Raw genomic sequence first — 21557 nt, 5'->3', positions numbered from 1 at the left:
TTTCAAAGGTAACACCATTAGTAATGGGTATGGCCACCGTTTGCGAAGTAAACAGCATTGCAGCGTCGTCGCATGGAACTCGTAAACCGGCGGATTCAGCGATCAAGGTTTGGGCCAGTTTGACTGCTGATTTTGACGTTCTCTCACGCGTCGCCCAAGAACGTCCCAGACATGCTCAATCGGTGACAAATCAGGTGATTTAGATGGCCAATCTAACACCTGTACGTTATTCTGCTGCAAGAAAATTCTGCTGACGCGACTGGTGTGCGATGGTGCGTTATCCTGTTGAAAAATGGCGCCAACGCCATGGCGTCTTAAGAATGGCAGAACCACTGGTCTTAAAATTTCGTCCCGATATCGAATGCCTGTTAAATTGCCATTTAACACAACAAGCCTTGTACGACTCCCCCCACAAATACCACCCCAAACCATTACACTTCCGCCGACAAAGCGGTTCCGTTCTGCGACGCAGCAGTTCGCAAAACGCTCCCCTCGTCGCCTCCACACTCTGCGCCTTCCGTCACCGTGTTGCAGACAAAACCTGGACTTATCTGAAAACAGAACATTGTTCCACTGTCGTAAGGCCCAACGACGGTGAACACGGGTCCAGTTACGCCGATTATTACGGTGACGTCGCAACAAATTGGGTCCAGAGTAGGGACGCCGCGCTTTCAATTGGTAGGCCCTCAACCTGTTGCGGACTGTTTGGGGAGACACACGACGCCCAAACAATGTCCTTGTAGTCTCTACTGCGGTTACGAATCGATTGCGCAAGTGTATCAATCGTATACGACGGTCATCCCTGGCGGTCGTTTTACGGGGTCGGCCGCTTCGGGGACAATCGGATGTTGACCCAGTTTGGTTTAAACTGGCAAATTGTCTTCACACTGCAACCAAAATGCCGTGCAACTCGACGGCGAGACTCCCCAGCCTGGATCATGCCTACAGCCCTTTCTCTCTGTACTTGTGACAGCCGGGGCATAATGATGGCTGTATCCCCGAACGCATATATTTTAAAAACATGTCTTGGGTGATATGTTTACACAGTGATTATAGTCTGTTTCCTTGTGTAGGTAGTTATATTTACCTGTACAAGTTACCTGTATTTACCTGTGAGTGTACAGGCATCCTGATTTTAGGGTGGGAAATTACAGATGAGGACATATAGTGTATAATAGACTTATTTAAAGTCAGCACATCTACACAAGATTCTTCACACTACTCAAGACATTCATGGCAGACAACCACCTACCCATGTCGCCCGACACAGTATTCGTTGACTTTGAGACAGCTGTCCACAACGCAATCCGCACCGTCTTCCCAGGGACCGATATCAAGGGCTGCTTCTTCCACTACACCCAATGCGTCTGGAGAAAGGCACTGATGACTGGACTACAGCTTCCATACCGAGACAACGAAGACATCAGGAGACTGGTTCGCCGTGCAGCAGTCCTACCTCTGGTACCTGAGCAGCAAGTTGAGGATGTCTGGTTTCACGCACTACAGGACATTGAGTACGCCGACCTACCAGCTGACGTGACACCATTCACGGACTATGTTGTTGACCAATGGGTGGATGGAGACCGACCAGTTTGGAACCACTACGACAACGATGGACCACGTACCACCAACCACCTAGAAGCCTGGCACGGGAAGCTGAAGAAGATTGTGCAACACGCCCATCCAAACATCTTCGAGATCATCCAGACATTCAAAGACATTCAGGCTACCAACGAAATTGCAAGACTCCAACGACGCGCCGGTGGAACCAGACGACCCCGACCCAAGAGGTACAGAAACATTGACACCCGCCTTGCCCTGCTGAAACAGAGACTGGAGAGCAACACCATAGACATCATTGCGTACGCTGATGCAGCATCTGAACTTCTTCACTTGGGTTGAAATGTCTTGCCTAGACTTGCTCTGAGCAAAACGAATGACTTTGTACGTTGTGTCATTGTTGCAGATATTTATGTCAGTGCTATATATTCATCATTGAATTAGTGTTATCACTTATCAGTCTTTAGTGTCTCGTATATGCCGTTAGTGCTGTAACATCAATCAGTTTCTAATAGTGTGACATATAAGTGCAGTGTATTTATTAGTATTCATAGTCATGTTGCATATATTTGTCATTTCCTGGTGCTGTATATTTATAAGTTTTTGTAGTAGTGCTGCATATATTTATCATTTCCTAGTGCTGTATATATGTCTTTAGTTATGTGCTGATATGTTGTACATTGATCTTTCTTTAGATCAAAATATTGTACCTTATAGATTTGATTTGAATTTAAAGTTAATTGTAATATTATGATAGAATATATTCATACATGTTGAACTTGATATTTTAGTTGAAGTTACATGTTATTTAAAGGTAATTGTGCTATTATGATAGAATATATTCATAAATATTGGCATCTTTGTGTTCTTTCTTTATATTAAATGTATTTTAAATTTAATCAATTGTAATATTATCATAAGAAAAGTTAATAAATATTGAACTTCATATTGATATCTTAGTTTTCTTTCTGCAAGTTATCACAGGTTAATACAGGTAACACAGGTAGATCCACAGGTAAAATATCTCAGGTAAATATAATACATGTATGATATAGACTATAATTACCCTCCCTTTGATGTTTCTACCTATTGTTCTAGACATGTATGCGTTCAGGGAACACACCATAATGATAAAGTCGCTAATACAGACTTTCACGCTTGAATGATTTTGATAACCCCCTTGGATTTTGTAATGTAAAACATTACCATTTTCTAATATTGCACAAACGTCATTTTGTTTTCACTCATTTACAGGTATTCGCCAAGGAAACATGTTAACCTTTCTTTTTTTGTTGAGTATATATTTGGATATTCAAATGAATTTCGGTAAACTTGATTGAAATGTAACATCCAGTTTCAGTGAAATTTAACTGCAATTAAATAAAAAGGATTCTATTACTTAGTAGATGTTCCTTAATTGATAATACCGTGTATACATCACGTCAAATCCGAAAAATGTCGAGTTTAACAACAGCACTGACCAGCATCAGTCAAAATGTCAAAGGTAACTTCCGTGTAAAGTAGATATACACAACATCAAACAATGAACAGCATCTGTGCACTTACTCAATATCAATCGAAGCTGAGCAATCATAAATGATCACTTGTTACATTTGTTTGCCTTTAGTTGCGCAGCAGAAAAATAAAATGAAGCGAGAAAATAGTAACGGCTGTCTCTTTCATCAAGTTAATTCGTTTTTCTAGAGGGATGAGCACATCTGTTATTATTCACTAAGAAAACATGCCTATAAGTAACGCCCATCACATTTACCAGGTCATACATTTTTCTAATTTTCTTCAAAACCAATAGACCAACTATCTTCCTAAAGCATTTTTGTATTACTTAAGGAATTGTTTTATGTTCTACCCACAAAAAATACAGCTGAAATAAGTTTATTATTTTGTCATGTGACGGACGTTATTTTTTCCAATTATCTGATAAGAACCCACATGTCAAAGATCCTCCCAGACATGATGAAATAAGTAGCTAGTTTTGTTGTCGTTTGTCCAGTGGATGAAAATCGATCAGGAATAATAGACCACGCCTTCTTCCAATATTTTGGCTACGAAAGTCCAAACATGCACGTCTTTTACTGGAAAAGTGTGGTGACTTTTAAATCATCACTTCTGATGACGTATTTCTACTTTATAGTACAGCGGCCGGTGAAAAATCAACTTTATCTAAGAAGTTTGTGTTATAAAGAAGAAGTTTATCAAGAAATATGGTTCATTTGAGAAAAGAACAACCGAAAAATAAAAGCCCGAATTAAACCCTTAGAAAATGTGCACATATCAACACAGATATCCACCACTTTCGCATCAGCATCTTATTTTGATTTTTTTTTCTGTCATCAGAATGTCATTCCCGTTCAAATAATGACTTATGTAATACTGTCACTGTACGCTATCTTAAAGCGTTTCTGTGACTTTAGTGATGTCATCAGAAACGGAAGTACAGTCACATGTCTGCATTTGTCTGGATGGAGCTCCATCTTCCACTTTCTCTCCCAATGACCTGGTCTGACAAGGTCGCTTTGCAGAGATTATGCATCTCGCTCTGATGTTACTGCAAGATACATATTGGTATCATCTGCAAAGAGTCTAATGGATGATGAAATGCCCTCGGTAATGTCATTGATGTAAAAGAGAAAAAGTTTCGGCTCGAAGACTAAGCCTTAGTGGACACCTGATCTAATTGGGATAGTGTTAATTTTTTCCCATTCAACTATTGCTGATAGAGCCCAGTTACTTTGGATGTTTTCATTCCAGATGTTTACTTTCCCAACTATGTCATATTTCCTATGTTTATGGATTAAAAGTCGGTAGTTGATCTTATCAAATGCCTTACTGCAGTCCATGATAAGAACATTGCTTCCCTAGTTCCATGTTACTGGAGATGTCATCAATGAATTAATGTAGCTGACTCTCAAATGACCTGGATCGTCTGAAGCAATGCTGAAGACGGTAAAGGATCTGATGAGTATCAACATGTTTCACGATGCTACTGACAATAATATGCTTTGGTAATTTGCAACAGATACAAGTGAGGGATATTGGATGGTAATTTTCTGCACTGTATCTTAAGTTTTTCTTGTACACAGGCAAGGTAGCAGGAAACAGTTAATTTGCATTTTTCCTGAGATTATTTGTCATGTTTGAGATATACAGGTATAGCAGATTGGTTATGAAAAATACATCATTACATGTATATATATTTATAAACTACATAACAATTACATTAACAGTAGAGAGATGAAATTTGTGTAAAAAAGAAATATCCTCTGATTTCCGACATTTGATTGTCATGGTTACCTACTGAAAAAATGCTAAAAATGCAAAAATACTGCTAATTCCAACCTAACACTACAACTTTCTAGGAGTAATTTAATTCTAAACACCTATCTTAAAATTAAAAACACTGTCATGGTAACAAAGTACTTACATTTCAGCAAATTCCAACTCGAAAATCCTTCATAACATGACCACATGTAAACACTATGAAAATTTCACTTCCTGTAAAGCTAGTTTTTGGTGCGTAGACACAGATTCGAGACTGCCCAAATAGTAATCTCCAACACAAGCTAAAATATCATTCTGAAAAAAATGAAACCCCACATTGTCCACTTTAACATGACAAGACCAATTTTAGCAAGGATTTTTTTTTCATTTTTAATTAAAACCTTTATAATGGGGTAATCTAATGAACAAAAAAATCACCCATGGCCACACCGAGAAACTGTGTACTGCTACCCAATATCTGCAGTCTTCCAGTCAGATGGATGTGGCCAGTATTTAGGGATTTCCAACAGATACATGTGAGGGATATTGGTAGTCTCACAGATTTATGCTATAGAGATGAAATCTTTCATCCAACTGTAATGCACATTGCGGGTGCTGTCAGCCTTGAGTTTGTACTGATGGCCAACAATGCTTGACCACATAGAGCTAGACTTGTGAATGAGTAGCATAAAACAAACCATTGAGCATGTTGACTTGCCTAGTCTTTCAGCTGACCCGATCGAGCATGCATGGGACATGTTTCAGCAACACATTACCAATCGTCCGCAGCTTCCTGTCAACCAACTAAAAAAGATGAAATTTATTGAATTCAGGGGTTAGTAAACCTTTTTATATTTTGAGATTGATTTTGGCCATATTCAATATTCTCCTTTTCCTCCTAAGTTTCAACAATTTAGACCTTGATACTGAGAAGTCCTAGAAAGACAAAACATCTCTTTGTTGCTGTCTTCATTGGCTCCATTGTGTTTAATGCTGTATTCAATTTGTGCAGTCCATGGGCAGGCTTCCTTCATCATTGGTTATGTAGTAGTGAGTTGTACAAACGTTGACCACAGATACACTGTACATATGAAGAACTAATATCACCACAATACATCGGGCAGTTGCAAGTGACTTCATTTGACATTCAATATTATTTTGCAAGGATATTCATTACTGCCCTAAACAGTTTGGTTTTACATGATTGCTTGAGAGTCATGTTCTAGGAAATGTTTCTATGGATCACATTAATTTGAACAAAAAGAGATATTGCAGTGTGTTGTAGAGAGGTTTTTACTTGGTTGAGAACCCTCTTCTACTGCTGATATATACATAGTGTTTCTAATCCCAAACCGATACAAACACTGTGGAATTGAAATAACAACTAAACATGTGTCACCTGTCTCATATTTTAATGCCATAAAATAAAGTCATATGCAACATAAGGAAGTGAATATTTATGCATTTGCCATATATGGCATACAAACTACCGAGTATATAGACATGGCATTACATTGTAATGTCTTAATTACAATGGAATACAATGTAGAATTAAGTTATACAATGTACATGGTTTTTCCCATCATCAGTATATTGCATGACTGTATCATGTTGTGTGTTTGACAGCAATCCCATGCAAAAATGTAGAATACAAAAGTTGATAGCTTGAAGAACTCATTTTACCTTGTTAGACATCACACAATGTCAAACAATAAAATATGTGATTACTGTTCTGACATTACATGATCCTAACAATGTATAGCTAAGTATGGTCTCAAAAATATTGTAAAATATTGTATGATATCTAATTATGACCTTCTTTTGTATGACATGTAAACCTTATAACTGTATGACATCTTGTACAGTATTACATATCATACAAATCTTACATTTGTATGTAATAACATGATTCATTTGTGAAAGTTCATCATATGATTTCCTGTTACTCAAGGAATACATTCTTGTAATTTTTTTGGGAGTATGAACTCCTTTTACATAACTATTGTAACATCAGGATTAGAAAATGATGTCACACACTGGCAGATTACATTATAATGTAGTGACATGACTTCAGTAACAGGATTATGTGATAAAAAGGATCTTAAATTTGTTTCTATTTCATATAAAATCGATGAAGCTTGTTACATTTTTTTTTATTATTTTAGTTTACCTTGGGCTAGTTAAGATGAATTTGCACTAAGTTATATCAATTTTGTATAAAATGAAACTCATAAAAGATCCTGTACTTATTGTATGTTGTACATCAAGAAGTCTTATTTTGTATAATATTGTATAATCAATGCAAAATACCATATTGTTCAAGTCATAAAGAGTTCAATATTGTAGGAGTCCAATGTTAAACAATACCATATGAGATCTATACTGTACAATATTGTAGGAGACAATAAAATTTTTGTACTATACTGTAAAATAAATAAACATGCAGTTTCTTTCTGTCATTTTATGGATATCATTTCATACTAATAATATTGATGAATGTCGATTCACTACTAAAGAAGAAATATCATGATTTTAATGTCTTCATATTTGTGATATACAATATGTAAATCTGAACTTACATACTTACTCAACCAGTTTTATAAATAGATTGGAAGTTAAATCTTCTCAGAAATCCAAAAAAAACAAACAGTTCATATTGTACAATATTTCTACGAGTCATACTTCACACAACATTGTAAAAGTCACACTTTGTATATTGTATACTTATATTATATACAATATTTGATGAGCAGCATTTGGACAATAATGATCTGTACTTTTTGCATTATTGCAAGAGTCATATTGTTAATGAACAGTACCTAGTGAGTTGTACAATGTCTGAGGATTCCTACACTGTACAACATCTAATGAGTTACATTTTATGTATCTGGAAATGATTAGTACTTGGTATGATATTGAATGAGTCCTACAATATATTATACTGTATACATGCAAGTTAAAAGTTTTTACAATATTTCAAGAGCCATACTTTGTATAATGTTGCATGAGCCAAACTTTGTATATTGTATTCATATTTTGTATAATATTGTATGGTACATACTTTGTATAGTATTGTATGAGCCATACTTTGTATAGTATTGTATGGGTCATACATTAATGTTGTATAACACTGTTTGCACCATACTTTGTATAATGCCATCTGAGCCCCACTTTGTGTAATATTGTATGAGCCATACTTTTGTATAACATTATATAAACCATCTGTATCGTATGCCACAGAAACACAGAGACAACAGAGAAGACACAGGTAAGCATGGCTGTTTTTTCATTGATTATATATCACCGCTGAGGTAAATTATGAGAACAGCAAATGTTGTTAAGAAATACACAGAACATCTGTTTCGTATGTTATCAAAGTGGAACAAAAATGCACATCCCCACTATTGTGTCACAATATCTCCTGCCAGACATCACTCACTCTTACAATAACACACAAAATTGATAATGACTAGACAAAGAACAGGAACAACAGCTGGTTTCAAAAATCATGACATATTATCGTTGGACAAGCGTAAGGATTGATAATCCAATAATTTATCACAAAGATGAAATTTTACACAATATCAAAGGCATAAACAAGGTTTTGCATGGTCAAAGTAAAGTAATGGGTTTTATTATCATACACAATGTACTGTAACTTAGGTAATAATGATTACATGTACTAATTTAAATAAATTCTGAATCATCATTCCTGACAATAACTGTTTAAAAGAACAGTAAACCTAATCTATTTCATAGATTTTAAATAGTTTTGATAATTTTGATGCGTAATTATTTTAAAGAGAGTTGTGTCAGTAACTAGAATGGATTTCAATGATTCACAAATCATAGCACTATCGTCTGACAGAGGTGGCTACACCCATCACAGCTCTTGGTCTAAAGCTTATCATAGAAATTACAGGGGCCTTTTGTAACAGCTTCAAAAAAAACAATGAAAATACATTCGAAAAATTACACAATATTCTAATAGATATTGATGAAACAACCATTTTCGATTCAAGGAAGGAATGTAACATGATTGTACAGGTAATTGGTTTTTCGTGTACTTTAATGCAGTTCACTTTACTCCAGTTTGTTTTTCTTAATTCTCCCATTTCTTAGTTTGATTTAATCTTAAAGTAGGAATAAATTACAGGAAAGCATTCACAAAAACATATATCTACAAGATTTTGAGAATTAAAATTACACCGTATCACAGAATCAACAAAAAATAAACAAAACAAAGATCTCTATGGGTATGAAAATTCCTACACAGAGACGACTAAGAACTACTATAATAACTAAATACACGGGGGGCTTGTATATAGCACTGATAATAGATTACATCATAAATATATATATCAACAGATGTAAGCACTGGGCTTACCATAATAACAACACAAACACAAAAACAAATAAATATTAGTGTTATTCTACCTTTGTAAGGTCACTTACATCTCAAGTATTTCTACTACACAGCACAAACCACCAGGATTACAGTACCAAATCACCTCTGCTGTATATATACATGTATATATATATATCTAAGAAAACAGTTTTTGAAATTTCGTATTAAGATGCATCAGAATGACTCAAATTAAGGTTTTTACATGGGCTAAATCTAACATATCTGGTAAATCTATAAAGGAAAATTGTCAATTTCTGTATGGTGGTGTGCTAAAAATGACTGCAATTATGACATGTTCTCAAGGTATTATCTCTCCAATAATGCTGTGAATTTTGTACCTGAGAGACTAGTCCCTCTCATTGAACTGAAGAATGCTTACAACCAAATATAATGCATCAACATGTACATATACAAAAGTCATGTACATGTAATACAGGCAGCATCGCTGCTCAATTTGAAATGAGTTAAAATATCCCATATTTTAATGCTAATGTTTTTTTTTTTATTTCCACTAATTTGCAAATTCAAATTTCAGTGATGACCTTGCATAGCAAGTCTGTATATCAACTAAACAAAAAGAAGTGAGATTTATTAAACTGATAATTACATTGAGCATATATCCCTTATGACATTTAAATTGTATGAAGAGTACTATATAATCAGTGACATACTTTATACCAAAAACGGATATTTACAGTCCATATAAAAAAACCTTTGCTGGTAAACATAATACAAAGTGTGCCACAAGTTTTGATTGCTGGCAAAGCTTTGTCATTGAAATTAACCTTACATACCATAGCAGGTAGTTCAAGGTCTAACTTTCGAGTTTTACAGGATGAGTTTAAGCAATATATGGGAGGTAACTCTCACACTTGCTCGAAAGTGGAATCAGACACAGTAACTGTGTAACAACCAAAAGACATCAAAACAAACTAATCACATCATACTGTCAGACCATTAAATCAGTTTGAAGATAATCAGGAATATGCACATATTCTACATGGAGCACTGATACTAATTCCTTCTTGTCTGTCTTCAACTAGTAACAAGCCTGTATCTGGTATTAAAAACCCAATATGCACAACTTTCACTAGAAACCTTAAGAGAAAAATTGATCCACGTTTGTAATAGATATATTATAAAAATTAACTGATCTCAGAAACACTTAAGATAATATATCACTTTCGTATTGATATCAAAGCTGTTAAAATTCACTCTCTGTAAACAAGTATCCATTTACAGCCATTGCCAAACCAAAGTTGGAAAATCCTTCAGGTGTTTATGCGAGATGCTTCTATTTATCACAAACATGTATAATACACAGAAAGTCTTCAAATAACTATATTCCTGCATGCTATTTGTGATAACATCACAAAAAGTGTGACATGCACAGTAAACATTCCAATGTTGAGTATGTAAATTGGTTACTTGGTTTTTCTGTGGTGGCATTCGGAACTTTGTATAATATTTCATTGGTGTTTCCAGTGGAACAAATTTTAAAATTCTAACTTGTTTCAATATTCCCATCAATTTATTTTAGACAGATGCTTAACCTGAGGGTTATCTATCTTTCCACATTCATAAAGTGAAAGTTTTCCAAAAAACTTTCTGATTCATGTGAATTTATCAAATGATGCATATATAGGGGCTTTAAGCTCACCTGATATACATCATATTGTACATGATCCAACAAAATAAATTTAGATTTGTTGCTCTGTAATACTGTAAATCACTTGCATTTCAAGTGGGATTTATTTTTGCATTAATATACAAGGAGAGACAATTGCAACTTTAAATCCTTGGTGGTTGTTTGTACTCAATTAACTCTGGATGGCATTCATGTTAATTTCGTTACCAATATCAGAGTCTTGGAAGATTTCTGGTCTCTAATATGTCATTAACTGCAAATTTCAATCCATTTCTTGATCAGTATTTGTGAAATCATGTGTTTGTGAATATGTGTGACTAGATAGGATTTTACAGTAAGCCAACTCCCCTGGAGTCTTAGATGATATTCTGGTCCCTCAGGATAAAGAGAATACTACGGACTATTACATCATCAGTCTCCTTACCTCGCTGTTGAAAGTACTGCTACTAATGAGGCAGGTCAATAATAATTAAAATGATTCACATTTTACCTTTTTTAAAATAAATAAGATAATCAGTATTGCAGAGCCTAGTAGTACATATTGCACAAATAAATTAATCAACGAACAGTGACAATTACAGTGGGAAACGACCCATGCTAAACAATATAACTGAATATAAATATTTTTTAATGCTTTCTTCTGTTAAGCAGTTAAACTGATTAGTGATAAATTACAGTTAATTCCCCCACAATTATGAAAGTGACTTGTGACAAACTTCATATTCAATCAGATATTTCATGATAATGGTCATAGGCAATATTTTCTAGTATACACAGCATTAAATGTAACTCCTCCTTTCAAAAAGTAAACTTACATAAATTACAGAAGAATATCTTTTGAATGTTAAGTATATAATTAATATAATAGAGATATTAAAAACCTATATAGATGTAAGCTGTCTATCAACCTCTTGATTTCTGTAATATTCTTTAATTTGATTATTCTTTCCTGGACACAGCCAGTTGGTCAATTCTTACCTAAAACGTCAACAGGCTTTTATTGCAGTTGTGTCTCCAAGTCACATTATCTTCTACATATAGACATTTTACCCACAAATACGATGGATAGCAAATTATCTCCCTTAATCAGTGTGGACTGAGAAACAATCACCCTAAAACCCTAAAAAAAAATGTATGAGCCTGAAAAGAAACTCGAGAATAACCTTTCCGCATTCATTAAAGTATACACGCTAGATTCTGGTCATTCTTGTTTAGTTTTTTTGTTGGTTTTGTTCTGAACTTCATCTTTTATTTTGAAGTAAATGAACATGTATACATTGTACTTATATACAACTTGCCACAAACTTCAATTTTCATGTTTCTTAAGGACTTTACTTTACATGGTGTAAATCACCAGACTCAGTATTATCATGAGTATTTGGGTACTTTTAACACTGAAACAGTGACAATCTGTTACAAATATATTGGATTCATGGCAAAACAATTTTCAAATGGACAGGAATAATGACTAACAATTTGACCAAAAATGTCAAATACATCGTAAATCTTAACGGTTGTCTTTGGGATAAGATCTTAAATCACATGTCAAATGATCCCTATAATTCACAAAAACTCCTTCAATGTTGCCACTGACTTCCTGATAATATCATCAAATTAATGTTATAATATCAAATTTATTATTTGAACTTTTATATTCCTGTAGGTATTACTACATGAGATTAAAGTTTCTGTCCCGTTTAAAAATGCTAAAATAAAGGTACAATCATATCTATCAGATAATATGCTTACCATCAGTAATAAGCCTTATTCTTCTGATATAAGCCCGATTCTCATATATACTGCTGCCCAGTATAATTATACACCAGTTTCATTGTCCTGTGATAATCTGTTTCTGAAGTGTCCCCCACCCTAGGGTTACTGCAGAATCAATGATGTAGCTCCTCAAAACAACCAAAGAAACTGTAATACTGCTAAATCTTGTACCTGTAAAACTCATCACAGTTTGTAATGCTGAAGTATCTAGATTTTACCGAACACAGCGTGATATCAAAGTTGGATGGACATTTCTAGAAAGGTTCCACAATGCTAGGATTATACATAAATAACCTACCAATACTTGGTCTGACTGGCTAAAGCTTCGAGATGTGTTTATTTTTCATAAACAACTTGCCTCATAAAGCCTTAATTCAATACTTTAGATAATTTAATAGATAAGATCTGCAATGTTTAAATTCATCAGGAACACCTTTAAATCGTAACACAACAAAGCTTTTGTTAAATGATGGCTATTTTATAGTCACTTGAGATTTTGAAATTCTTCATTACTAAGAAGACACATTAACACTTGTGCATGAGACACATGCATATAAAACAAAATGTATTAATACTTATGTAATGTTATACCAGCTGAAAAGAATATGTGTTAATTTGAGAAACTCTGTCTGCACAAGGTTACAAATCCTAAAGGATAGAAGAATACTTCAGATCTACGTGAATGACTTCAACTGGATAATTTACCAGCATAGCTTGGTCAAAGGTCAGTTGTTATCCTAAAATAGATTTACTAATTTTTATTTTCCTATAAATTTAGCTATGTCTCAAACTATCAATTTTTATCATAATAAAATTAAATTAAATGAGAAAAATTCCTCCCAGACAATGTGTTTCTACCAATTTCTAATGATTGCACAATGATGATGATGGGTGAATTGAATATTTACCCCAGCCACAACACGTGCTGTAGATGAGAATATGAATAGTTAACATACATGTATATGGTTATAAACAAAGATATTTAACAATTTTACAGACTTTTACTCAGAATTACAGTAGCATTAAAAACTCTTCAATATAGCATACATTTCAATTATACATACATAGCCCTCTCTCTCTCATATCTCCAAACCATGCCACCTCGAATACACATGGTAAAGAGTTCATACATATATATAGTCATTGCACAGTGTATGTTGTGTACTGTTATGTCCTAATCAACAGCAACCAGTTGCATACCTTATAAAATTCTTCCTAATGTCCTTGTGTGTGGGTGATTTTTTGTCTCTCTCTCTCTTTAAATTCTTGAAGACAACAAACAACAATGAGAAAAAAAAAAAAAAAAAAAACATCAGTCAGCAGCTTATTTCTCCCACTTGTGGGTTTGTTTTGAAAAAAATATCTCTCCCTTTTTGATATAATTACTTTCAAGATATTATTTCTCTTCATTTTTTCAGACTAATACTTTCATTTCAAAACTCATTTTTGCTATTCTTAAATATTCTACGTTTTACTATGAGTATATCACAGGTAGTTATCCCACATAATTGTTTCCTATGAAAAATGAGAACCCATATACATTGCTGACGATCATATGTTGCTATTAAATAGTCTGTTTTGTCACAAATCTACAGAACTGTAGAGAGTAGATGTAATTTAAAACCATAGACAATTTGTAGTTGGTAAGATCCAGTTGACCTTGATTAGGACAAGAGCGGTACAATTTATCACAAAACAAATTATCCACACTATTCCGCAGGCAACAATCACATTTCAGCTGTAGTTGAACACGTTTTCGTGGATACCTTAACACATCTATAAAATTTGTCCACAGTCACTATAAATAATGCGGCGTTTCCTGACCGGTCAATAACCTGAATATGGAGGTGGGCATTGTCCTCATGTGGATCTGAAACATCAAATACACTTATTGATATCGGGGAAACTTTTACTATAATTGAAAATATATACATGTATTGTATCTTAAACTTTATACTTCATTTGACACTGTTCTAATAGCATCTCGTCTCAAAATCATAACACAAGAAAATTAAATAAGGTAAGGAGTTATCCTATTCAAAGTATAATTTACCTCTCCTACAGAGTTTGCCAAAAGGGAGACAATTTTTTCATGTGGTACTGCTACAACACTTTGATTGTTGATTTCTATGATTCTGTGTCCGACTCTCACACCCCCTCGCTCTGCTATCCCTCCACGCAGTAAACTGCAGATCTGTAATAAACATCACAAGAGCATAACTTAACATCAATTAATTCACTTTTATACACTGAAGTACATCACAGGAACACATGACGGTGTGGGGAAGGGAAATGTTTCTCCTAGGTTTCAAATGAACTTTGTAAACTTATTCAGCCAATTGAGCTGGTTATTAATCTATGTTGGTTACACTTTTTACATCTCATTAGCAGGCCATGTAACTAATTGAAATATCGTAACATTTTTATTGATTATTCCACTTACTGTCTACAAAAGCAGGATTTTTAGAATTATTCTTTCTGGCATCTAGCACTCCCTATATAATGTCTAAATTGACGTATATGGGAAGACTTTTTCTAAACTAGCGACAGATCATTACTTAAAGTTCACCTTGTAAGGCTGCCTGAAACCCTATAGCTGATCAACCTCTTAGTAAAACCTTAGTTGTATGGAAAGCATATAATGCAGTACACGAGATGACAACTATAATATGTTGTAGTAGACATGTGGCGTGTGCTTTCTAAATTTCATATTTTAACATAATCTTATAAATTTGTCTGATTGTGAGTCATAAAAATTTCATATGAAATGGAAACTCACTTGAGGTTATGTTCATCAAAAAAAATTCTCTATCAAAATTGTTCAAACATAATTTTTTTGATGAATAAGCTAATTTACCTAAATGTTTTTATGTCTCTTTTTAATTTTGGCATTCATAGACAATAGTAAGGAAAACCCCAAAATAATTTTTCATTAATTGAGATAAACTTGAATATTCTATGGATAAACATAAACCTTCAGAAAGTGAAGTGACATGTTATGAATCATTTTTACATATTAACTTCCTAACCTAAAAAAACATCAATAATTACTCCCCAACCTCCAACATTTACCTTTCACAATTTTCCTCTTAATCTTATACCATTTAGAGAAGACAGAAACCATAGAGATTCATGTTTTTTTTATAGATATGAACACTTGGAGAATTCAGAAACTGCCAGAAACTCTCCATAACTTGATAAGATGGTACTAACACAGTTTTATTGCCTTCACCAAATAGAACAACTCAATATGAGCAATTTTCATCATCATGATGGCCTTGAGCAGACAACAAAGGAATTGTTCACACAAAAAGTTGTCAAGAAAAAAGCTCAAGGCAACCGTTAATAGAAAATAACTTTGTTCTCAAAATACAAAGAGTTATTGCTTTTTGAAGAACAACGCAAGAAATTAGATTAACAGAAATTATAGTCCCATGTTAAAATTAATACATCAGAAAAAATTGGAAATTTCTGTATATGCAGAAGATGTGAAATGTGACATTTGACCCTTTGACCTTGACTGATGATCGCCTCAATATGATACGGTTTAGAATGTAATGATACTATGAGTGTAATTTAAATCTGTTGAGAGGTTCTCAAGATGACATTGATTTGGAATAGGACACAATGTGATAGGACTGGAGACAGAGATAGCATTATATGCTGCAATGATTTCTCCTACAAAACCTAGAACTGATCTCTCCACTTTTTGATACCTACCACTCCATTTTGGACGCTGAATCCCAGCTGATATTTCACATCTGGCCTCTTTATTAATACCTCCACCACTGGTGGACACGGTACAACAGTCAGCTTGACCACTGTCTGGTTTTTGGCACTCTGTAAGTATCAATTAAATACATTCTGTTGTATTAAATTATTACACAAATATTGTCTGTGTTGAACTTATTTCAAGCTCCTGGGGCCGTTATCTAGACAAATCAGTATTTGTACATAGAAGTAACACTGAATACAAAAACTAAAGAGAATATCACATTGTGGTGAGTTTACTTATTATATAAAATAACTCATAATTACCTTGATGTAGTTCTGACAGGCAGACAGGGGCAGACCTACAAGACTTATCCCATTGATAGATATAATCTGGTCCCCTATGTTGAGCTGCCCACACCGCGCCGCAGGTCCTGTCGGAGCCATGTTGGCTAGTACCACTGTGGGGACCATGGAGCCCCACCCTGACTCAACGATCACAATCCCCAACACTTCACTCTTCAGCTTTGGCACTATGACCTGTAACATTAGGTAAGATTGATAAGTCATACCAATCACAGTCATCACTATCACCTGTAACCAAAGATACAGTCATCACTACCACATGTAACCAAAGACACAGTCATCACTATCACCTGTAACCAAAGATACAGTCATCACTATCACCTGTAACCAAAGATACAGTCATCACTATCACCTGTAACCAAAGATACAGTCATCATTATCACCTGTAACCAAAGATACAGTCATCACTATCACCTGTAACCAAAGATACAGTCATCACTATCACCTGTAACCAAAGATACAGTCATCACTATCACCTGTAACCAAAGACACAGTCATCACTATCACCTGTAACCAAAGACACAGTCATCACTATCACCTGTAACCAAAGACACAGTCATCACTATCACCTGTAACCAAAGATACAGTCATCACTATCACCTGTAACCAAAGATACAGTCATCACTATCACCTGTAACCAAAGATACAGTCATCACTATCACCTGTAACCAAAGATAGTCATCACTATCACCTGTAACCAAAGATACAGTCCACCTGTAACCAAAGATACAGTCATCACTATCACCTGTAACCAAAGATACAGTCATCACTATCACCTGTAACCAAAGATACAGTCATCACTATCACCTGTAACCAAAGATACAGTCATCACTATCACCTGTAACCAAAGATACAGTCATCACTATCACCTGTAACCAAAGATACAGTCATCACTATCACCTGTAACCAAAGATACAGTCATCACTATCCACTATCACCTGTAACCAAAGATACAGTCATCACTATCACTGTCCACATCACTATCACCTGTAACCAAAGATACAGTCATACAGTCATCACTATCATCAATTGTAACCAAAGATACAGTCATCACTATCACCTGTAACCAAAGACACAGTCATCACTATCACCTGTAACCAAAGATACAGTCATCACTATCACCTGTAACCAAAGATACAGTCATCACTATCACCTGTAACCAAAGATACAGTCATCACTATCACCTGTAACCAAAGACACAGTCATCACTATCACCTGTAACCAAAGACACAGTCATCACTATCACCTGTAACCATAGATACAGTCATCACTATCACCTGTAACCAAAGATACAGTCATCACTATCACCTGTAACCAAAGATACAGTCATCACTATCACCTGTAACCAAAGATACAGTCAATCACTATCACCTGTAACCAAAGATACAGTCATCACTATCACCTGTAACCAAAGATACAGTCATCACTATCACCTGTAACCAAAGATACAGTCATCACTATCACCTGTAACCAAAGACACAGTCATCACTATCACCTGTAACCAAAGATACAGTCATCACTATCACCTGTAACCAAAGACACAGTCATCACTATCACCTGTAACCAAAGATACAGTCATCACTATCACCTGTAACCAAAGATACAGTCATCACTATCACCTGTAACCAAAGATACAGTCATCACTATCACCTGTAACCAAAGATACAGTCATCACTATCACCTGTAACCAAAGACACAGTCATCACTATCACCTGTAACCAAAGATACAGTCATCACTATCACCTGTAACCAAAGATACAGTCATCACTATCACCTGTAACCAAAGACACAGTAATCACTATCACCTGTAACCAAAGATACAGTCATCACTATCACCTGTAACCAAAGATACAGTCATCACTATCACCTGTAACCAAAGATACAGTCATCACTATCACCTGTAACCAAAGACACAGTCATCACTATCACCTGTAACCAAAGATACAGTCATCACTATCATTTGAAAACACAGAAAAGTTTGTGAATAGCATGAATTCAATACACCTGATAAAATCTTTGAAGTTAAATTTTGTACAATTTACCTAGTAACAACTGTTGTGTGGTTACTAATAAGTACATCCTCTTGCAGTGTAGGCTTCAAAGTTCATCAAAAACTATATCATAGTAAGAGACATACAGTGAGAGTTTGACTCTGACATGGGAGATACCTCAGAATGTAATTATCATAGTCCAGGCCATTAAACATTGTGGTAATATTACAGTGTGCTATTTAATGGCTTTTTTGATTGACTGTAATGAGACTTTGATCAATATGTTTAAATAGTTGTTATTTGTGATTCCTTAATCACAAATATCTGGGTTCTTTTTCTTTACATCGTGTGATATACATGTATATTGTCCTGTTTAAAATTGACCACAGAAAAAAGGGGAGGGGGTGTGTATCTGATTAGACGGGGTGTCTTTAGCAGGGAATATATTGTGTGAAATATTAGACATTGGAACAGTTCAGGTTTAACTATGGTGAACATGGAAGTGATGTGTATAAGGCTTCAAAAACAAGGAAACAGTGACATATCAACAGAACCTTAATTCAGACTCGAATTTGATCTAACTAGGGCAGAGTATGAACAAAAGAGAAACTTAAATGCAGACTAATGAAAAAATTACTCGAATTTGATCTAACTAGGGCAGAATATGAACAAAAGAGAGACTAAAATATAGACTAATGAAAAAAATACTTGAATTTGATCTAACTAGGGCAGAATATGAACAAAAGAGAGACTTAAAAACAGACTAATGAAAAAAATACAAGGACAATAAGACTAGGTCAAATTCTTTTCAGCAAAAGTCTGATAATGCTTAAAGGTAGTTTTTAACAGTAATTAATCTGTATTGTATGACAGTAATATTTGCCTAAGAAAACCTGTAATTTACTTTGGAACTGAATGTAGAATTCAAGACAGGAATCTACAAATTAATCTGAAAGCTGCTGTATTTGGATTTGAAACACAAAATATTGAACAATAGCATTGTTTTGAAGACATATATTACGGCATGAAAATCTAAAGTGGCTATTATCCTGCTCTACGGATGTAAATTGTAGTCGTTGTAGCTCACTACAGCCACAATATTGAATTGTTAGGAAGACATGTTGACGAATGATTACAGATATTTGGTGTGACACCTCTGAGCCGAGATGTAGCTGAGATTGTCTTTGTGTGGACAATACCACTAATCACACTGTCAATTTCTGTGTAATGTCCACTCCATATATCAAAGCAACATCCAAGGCATCATGTTAGCTTAAAATGGCAACAGTTATCAGAATATCAGAATATGATTTTGCTTAAAGAAAAGACATAAATAACAAATGAAGAAATAATATCATGTTTAAAGGAAGGACAAATAAAAAACCCTGTTTAAAGGAAGGACAAATAAAAAACCCTGTTTAAAGGAAGGACAAATAAAAAACCCTGTTTAAAGGAAGGACAAATAAAAAACCCTGTTTAAAGGAAGGACAAATAAAAAACCCTGTTTAAAGGAAGGACAAATAAATATTCCTGTTTAAAGGAAGGACAAATAAAAAACCCTGTTTAAAGGAAGGACAAATAAAAAACCCTGTTTAAAGGAAGGACAAATAAAAAACCCTGTTTAAAGGAAGGACAAATAAATATTCCTGTTTAAAGGAAGGACAAATAAAAAACCCTGTTTAAAGGAAGGACAAATAAATATTCCTGTTTAAAGGAAGGACAAATAAATAACCCTGTTTAAAGGAAGGACAAATAAATATTCCTGTTTAAAGGAAGGATAATTTAAAAACCCTGTTTAAAGGAAGGACAAATAAAAAATCCTGTTTAAAGGAAGGACAAATAAAAAATCCTGTTTAAAGGAAGGGCAAATAAATAACCCTGTTTAAAAAAGGACAAATATACATGAACAAAAAAGGAAATTTGTTAAAGGAAAATTAGGAGTCAATACAAATATAGATCATGAAATCAGTGTAACATCTCACGTTGGGCTAGAAAAGTTTTACCTAAGCTAATGGAGCTTAGGAGTGTAGAATCAGAAAACATCACAATCAGACAGTCTTGTCTAATAAATCTAAACAAACGTGTCTGTCCTGTGGTGTGACACAACCAAACAGACGCCCTGTCACACATCAGGACACGACAACCTAGATATCTGCGAGCAATTCTTTATTGATAGGAAGTCTACAATGTTAACTAAAATCTGACCTAGCAACTGATGGAGGATACGGCAGACACAAGTTGGAAAGTCCAGTTCTTCCTGGTCATTAATATGGCCGTCGTGATCATTATCACCTATTACTAAGAATCTATCTGTTTGATGGAACTTCCAGAAATTTTTGTTAGACATATTACATTGAGTCCAGGACACCAGTTCCAAAATTTTGATTATTCTCATTACTAAGAGACTAAGTGGGTTCTCAAAAATATGAGTGAGTCCTAAGGGAAAATCTGGAGTCCAGCACTCAAGTATCAGAGTGCCAAAAATTAGAACTTTAAGATGACTAAATGATACATCTGTATCAGTTTTACATTACAAATCATCCTAAGATCCTCATCTATAAGATATACTGAGGATTACAAATTTGAAAATTTATGTATTTGTAATGTCCACATTGAACACTAATTATCAATTTCAGGTCAATAGCTTTCTATCAGAAGAGAGTTTAATATCAGTAATTACAGTACTTAGAAATACATGGCACTTTTTCAAACTTTCTAAAATTATCAAACTTTAGTACATCTTTGATACATAATGAATAGTCTCACTAGAACACTTCATTCTGAAAAACAGAGAACTGTCTCTATGACGCCATGATGATGT

At 34.5% G+C, this 21557-nt stretch overlaps 1 protein-coding gene across 1 annotated transcript in view; it reads right to left on the bottom strand.

The window, feature by feature from the left end:
• Nucleotides 1-14455: 14455 nt before the first annotated feature.
• LOC132544158 (uncharacterized) overlaps nt 14456-21557 on the bottom strand; it is an 82308-nt gene continuing 75206 nt past the window's right edge. Inside the window, exons 13-16 of the mRNA XM_060207731.1 lie at nt 16707-16919; nt 16389-16508; nt 14722-14862; nt 14456-14538 (exon numbers count right to left, since the gene is read on the bottom strand). Coding sequence (XP_060063714.1) covers nt 14467-14538; nt 14722-14862; nt 16389-16508; nt 16707-16919 — 546 coding nt within the window. The 3' untranslated portion in view covers nt 14456-14466. The remainder of the gene's footprint in view (nt 14539-14721; nt 14863-16388; nt 16509-16706; nt 16920-21557) is intronic.

This window comes from Ylistrum balloti, unplaced genomic scaffold (assembly GCF_031769215.1).
Source record: "Ylistrum balloti isolate Yb309-2 unplaced genomic scaffold, AGI_CSIRO_Ybal_v1 Utg369782, whole genome shotgun sequence".
NCBI lineage: Eukaryota > Metazoa > Mollusca > Bivalvia > Pectinida > Pectinidae > Ylistrum > Ylistrum balloti.
Note: the sequence above shows the minus strand (reverse complement) of the source record. Positions and strands in the feature narration are given on the sequence as shown.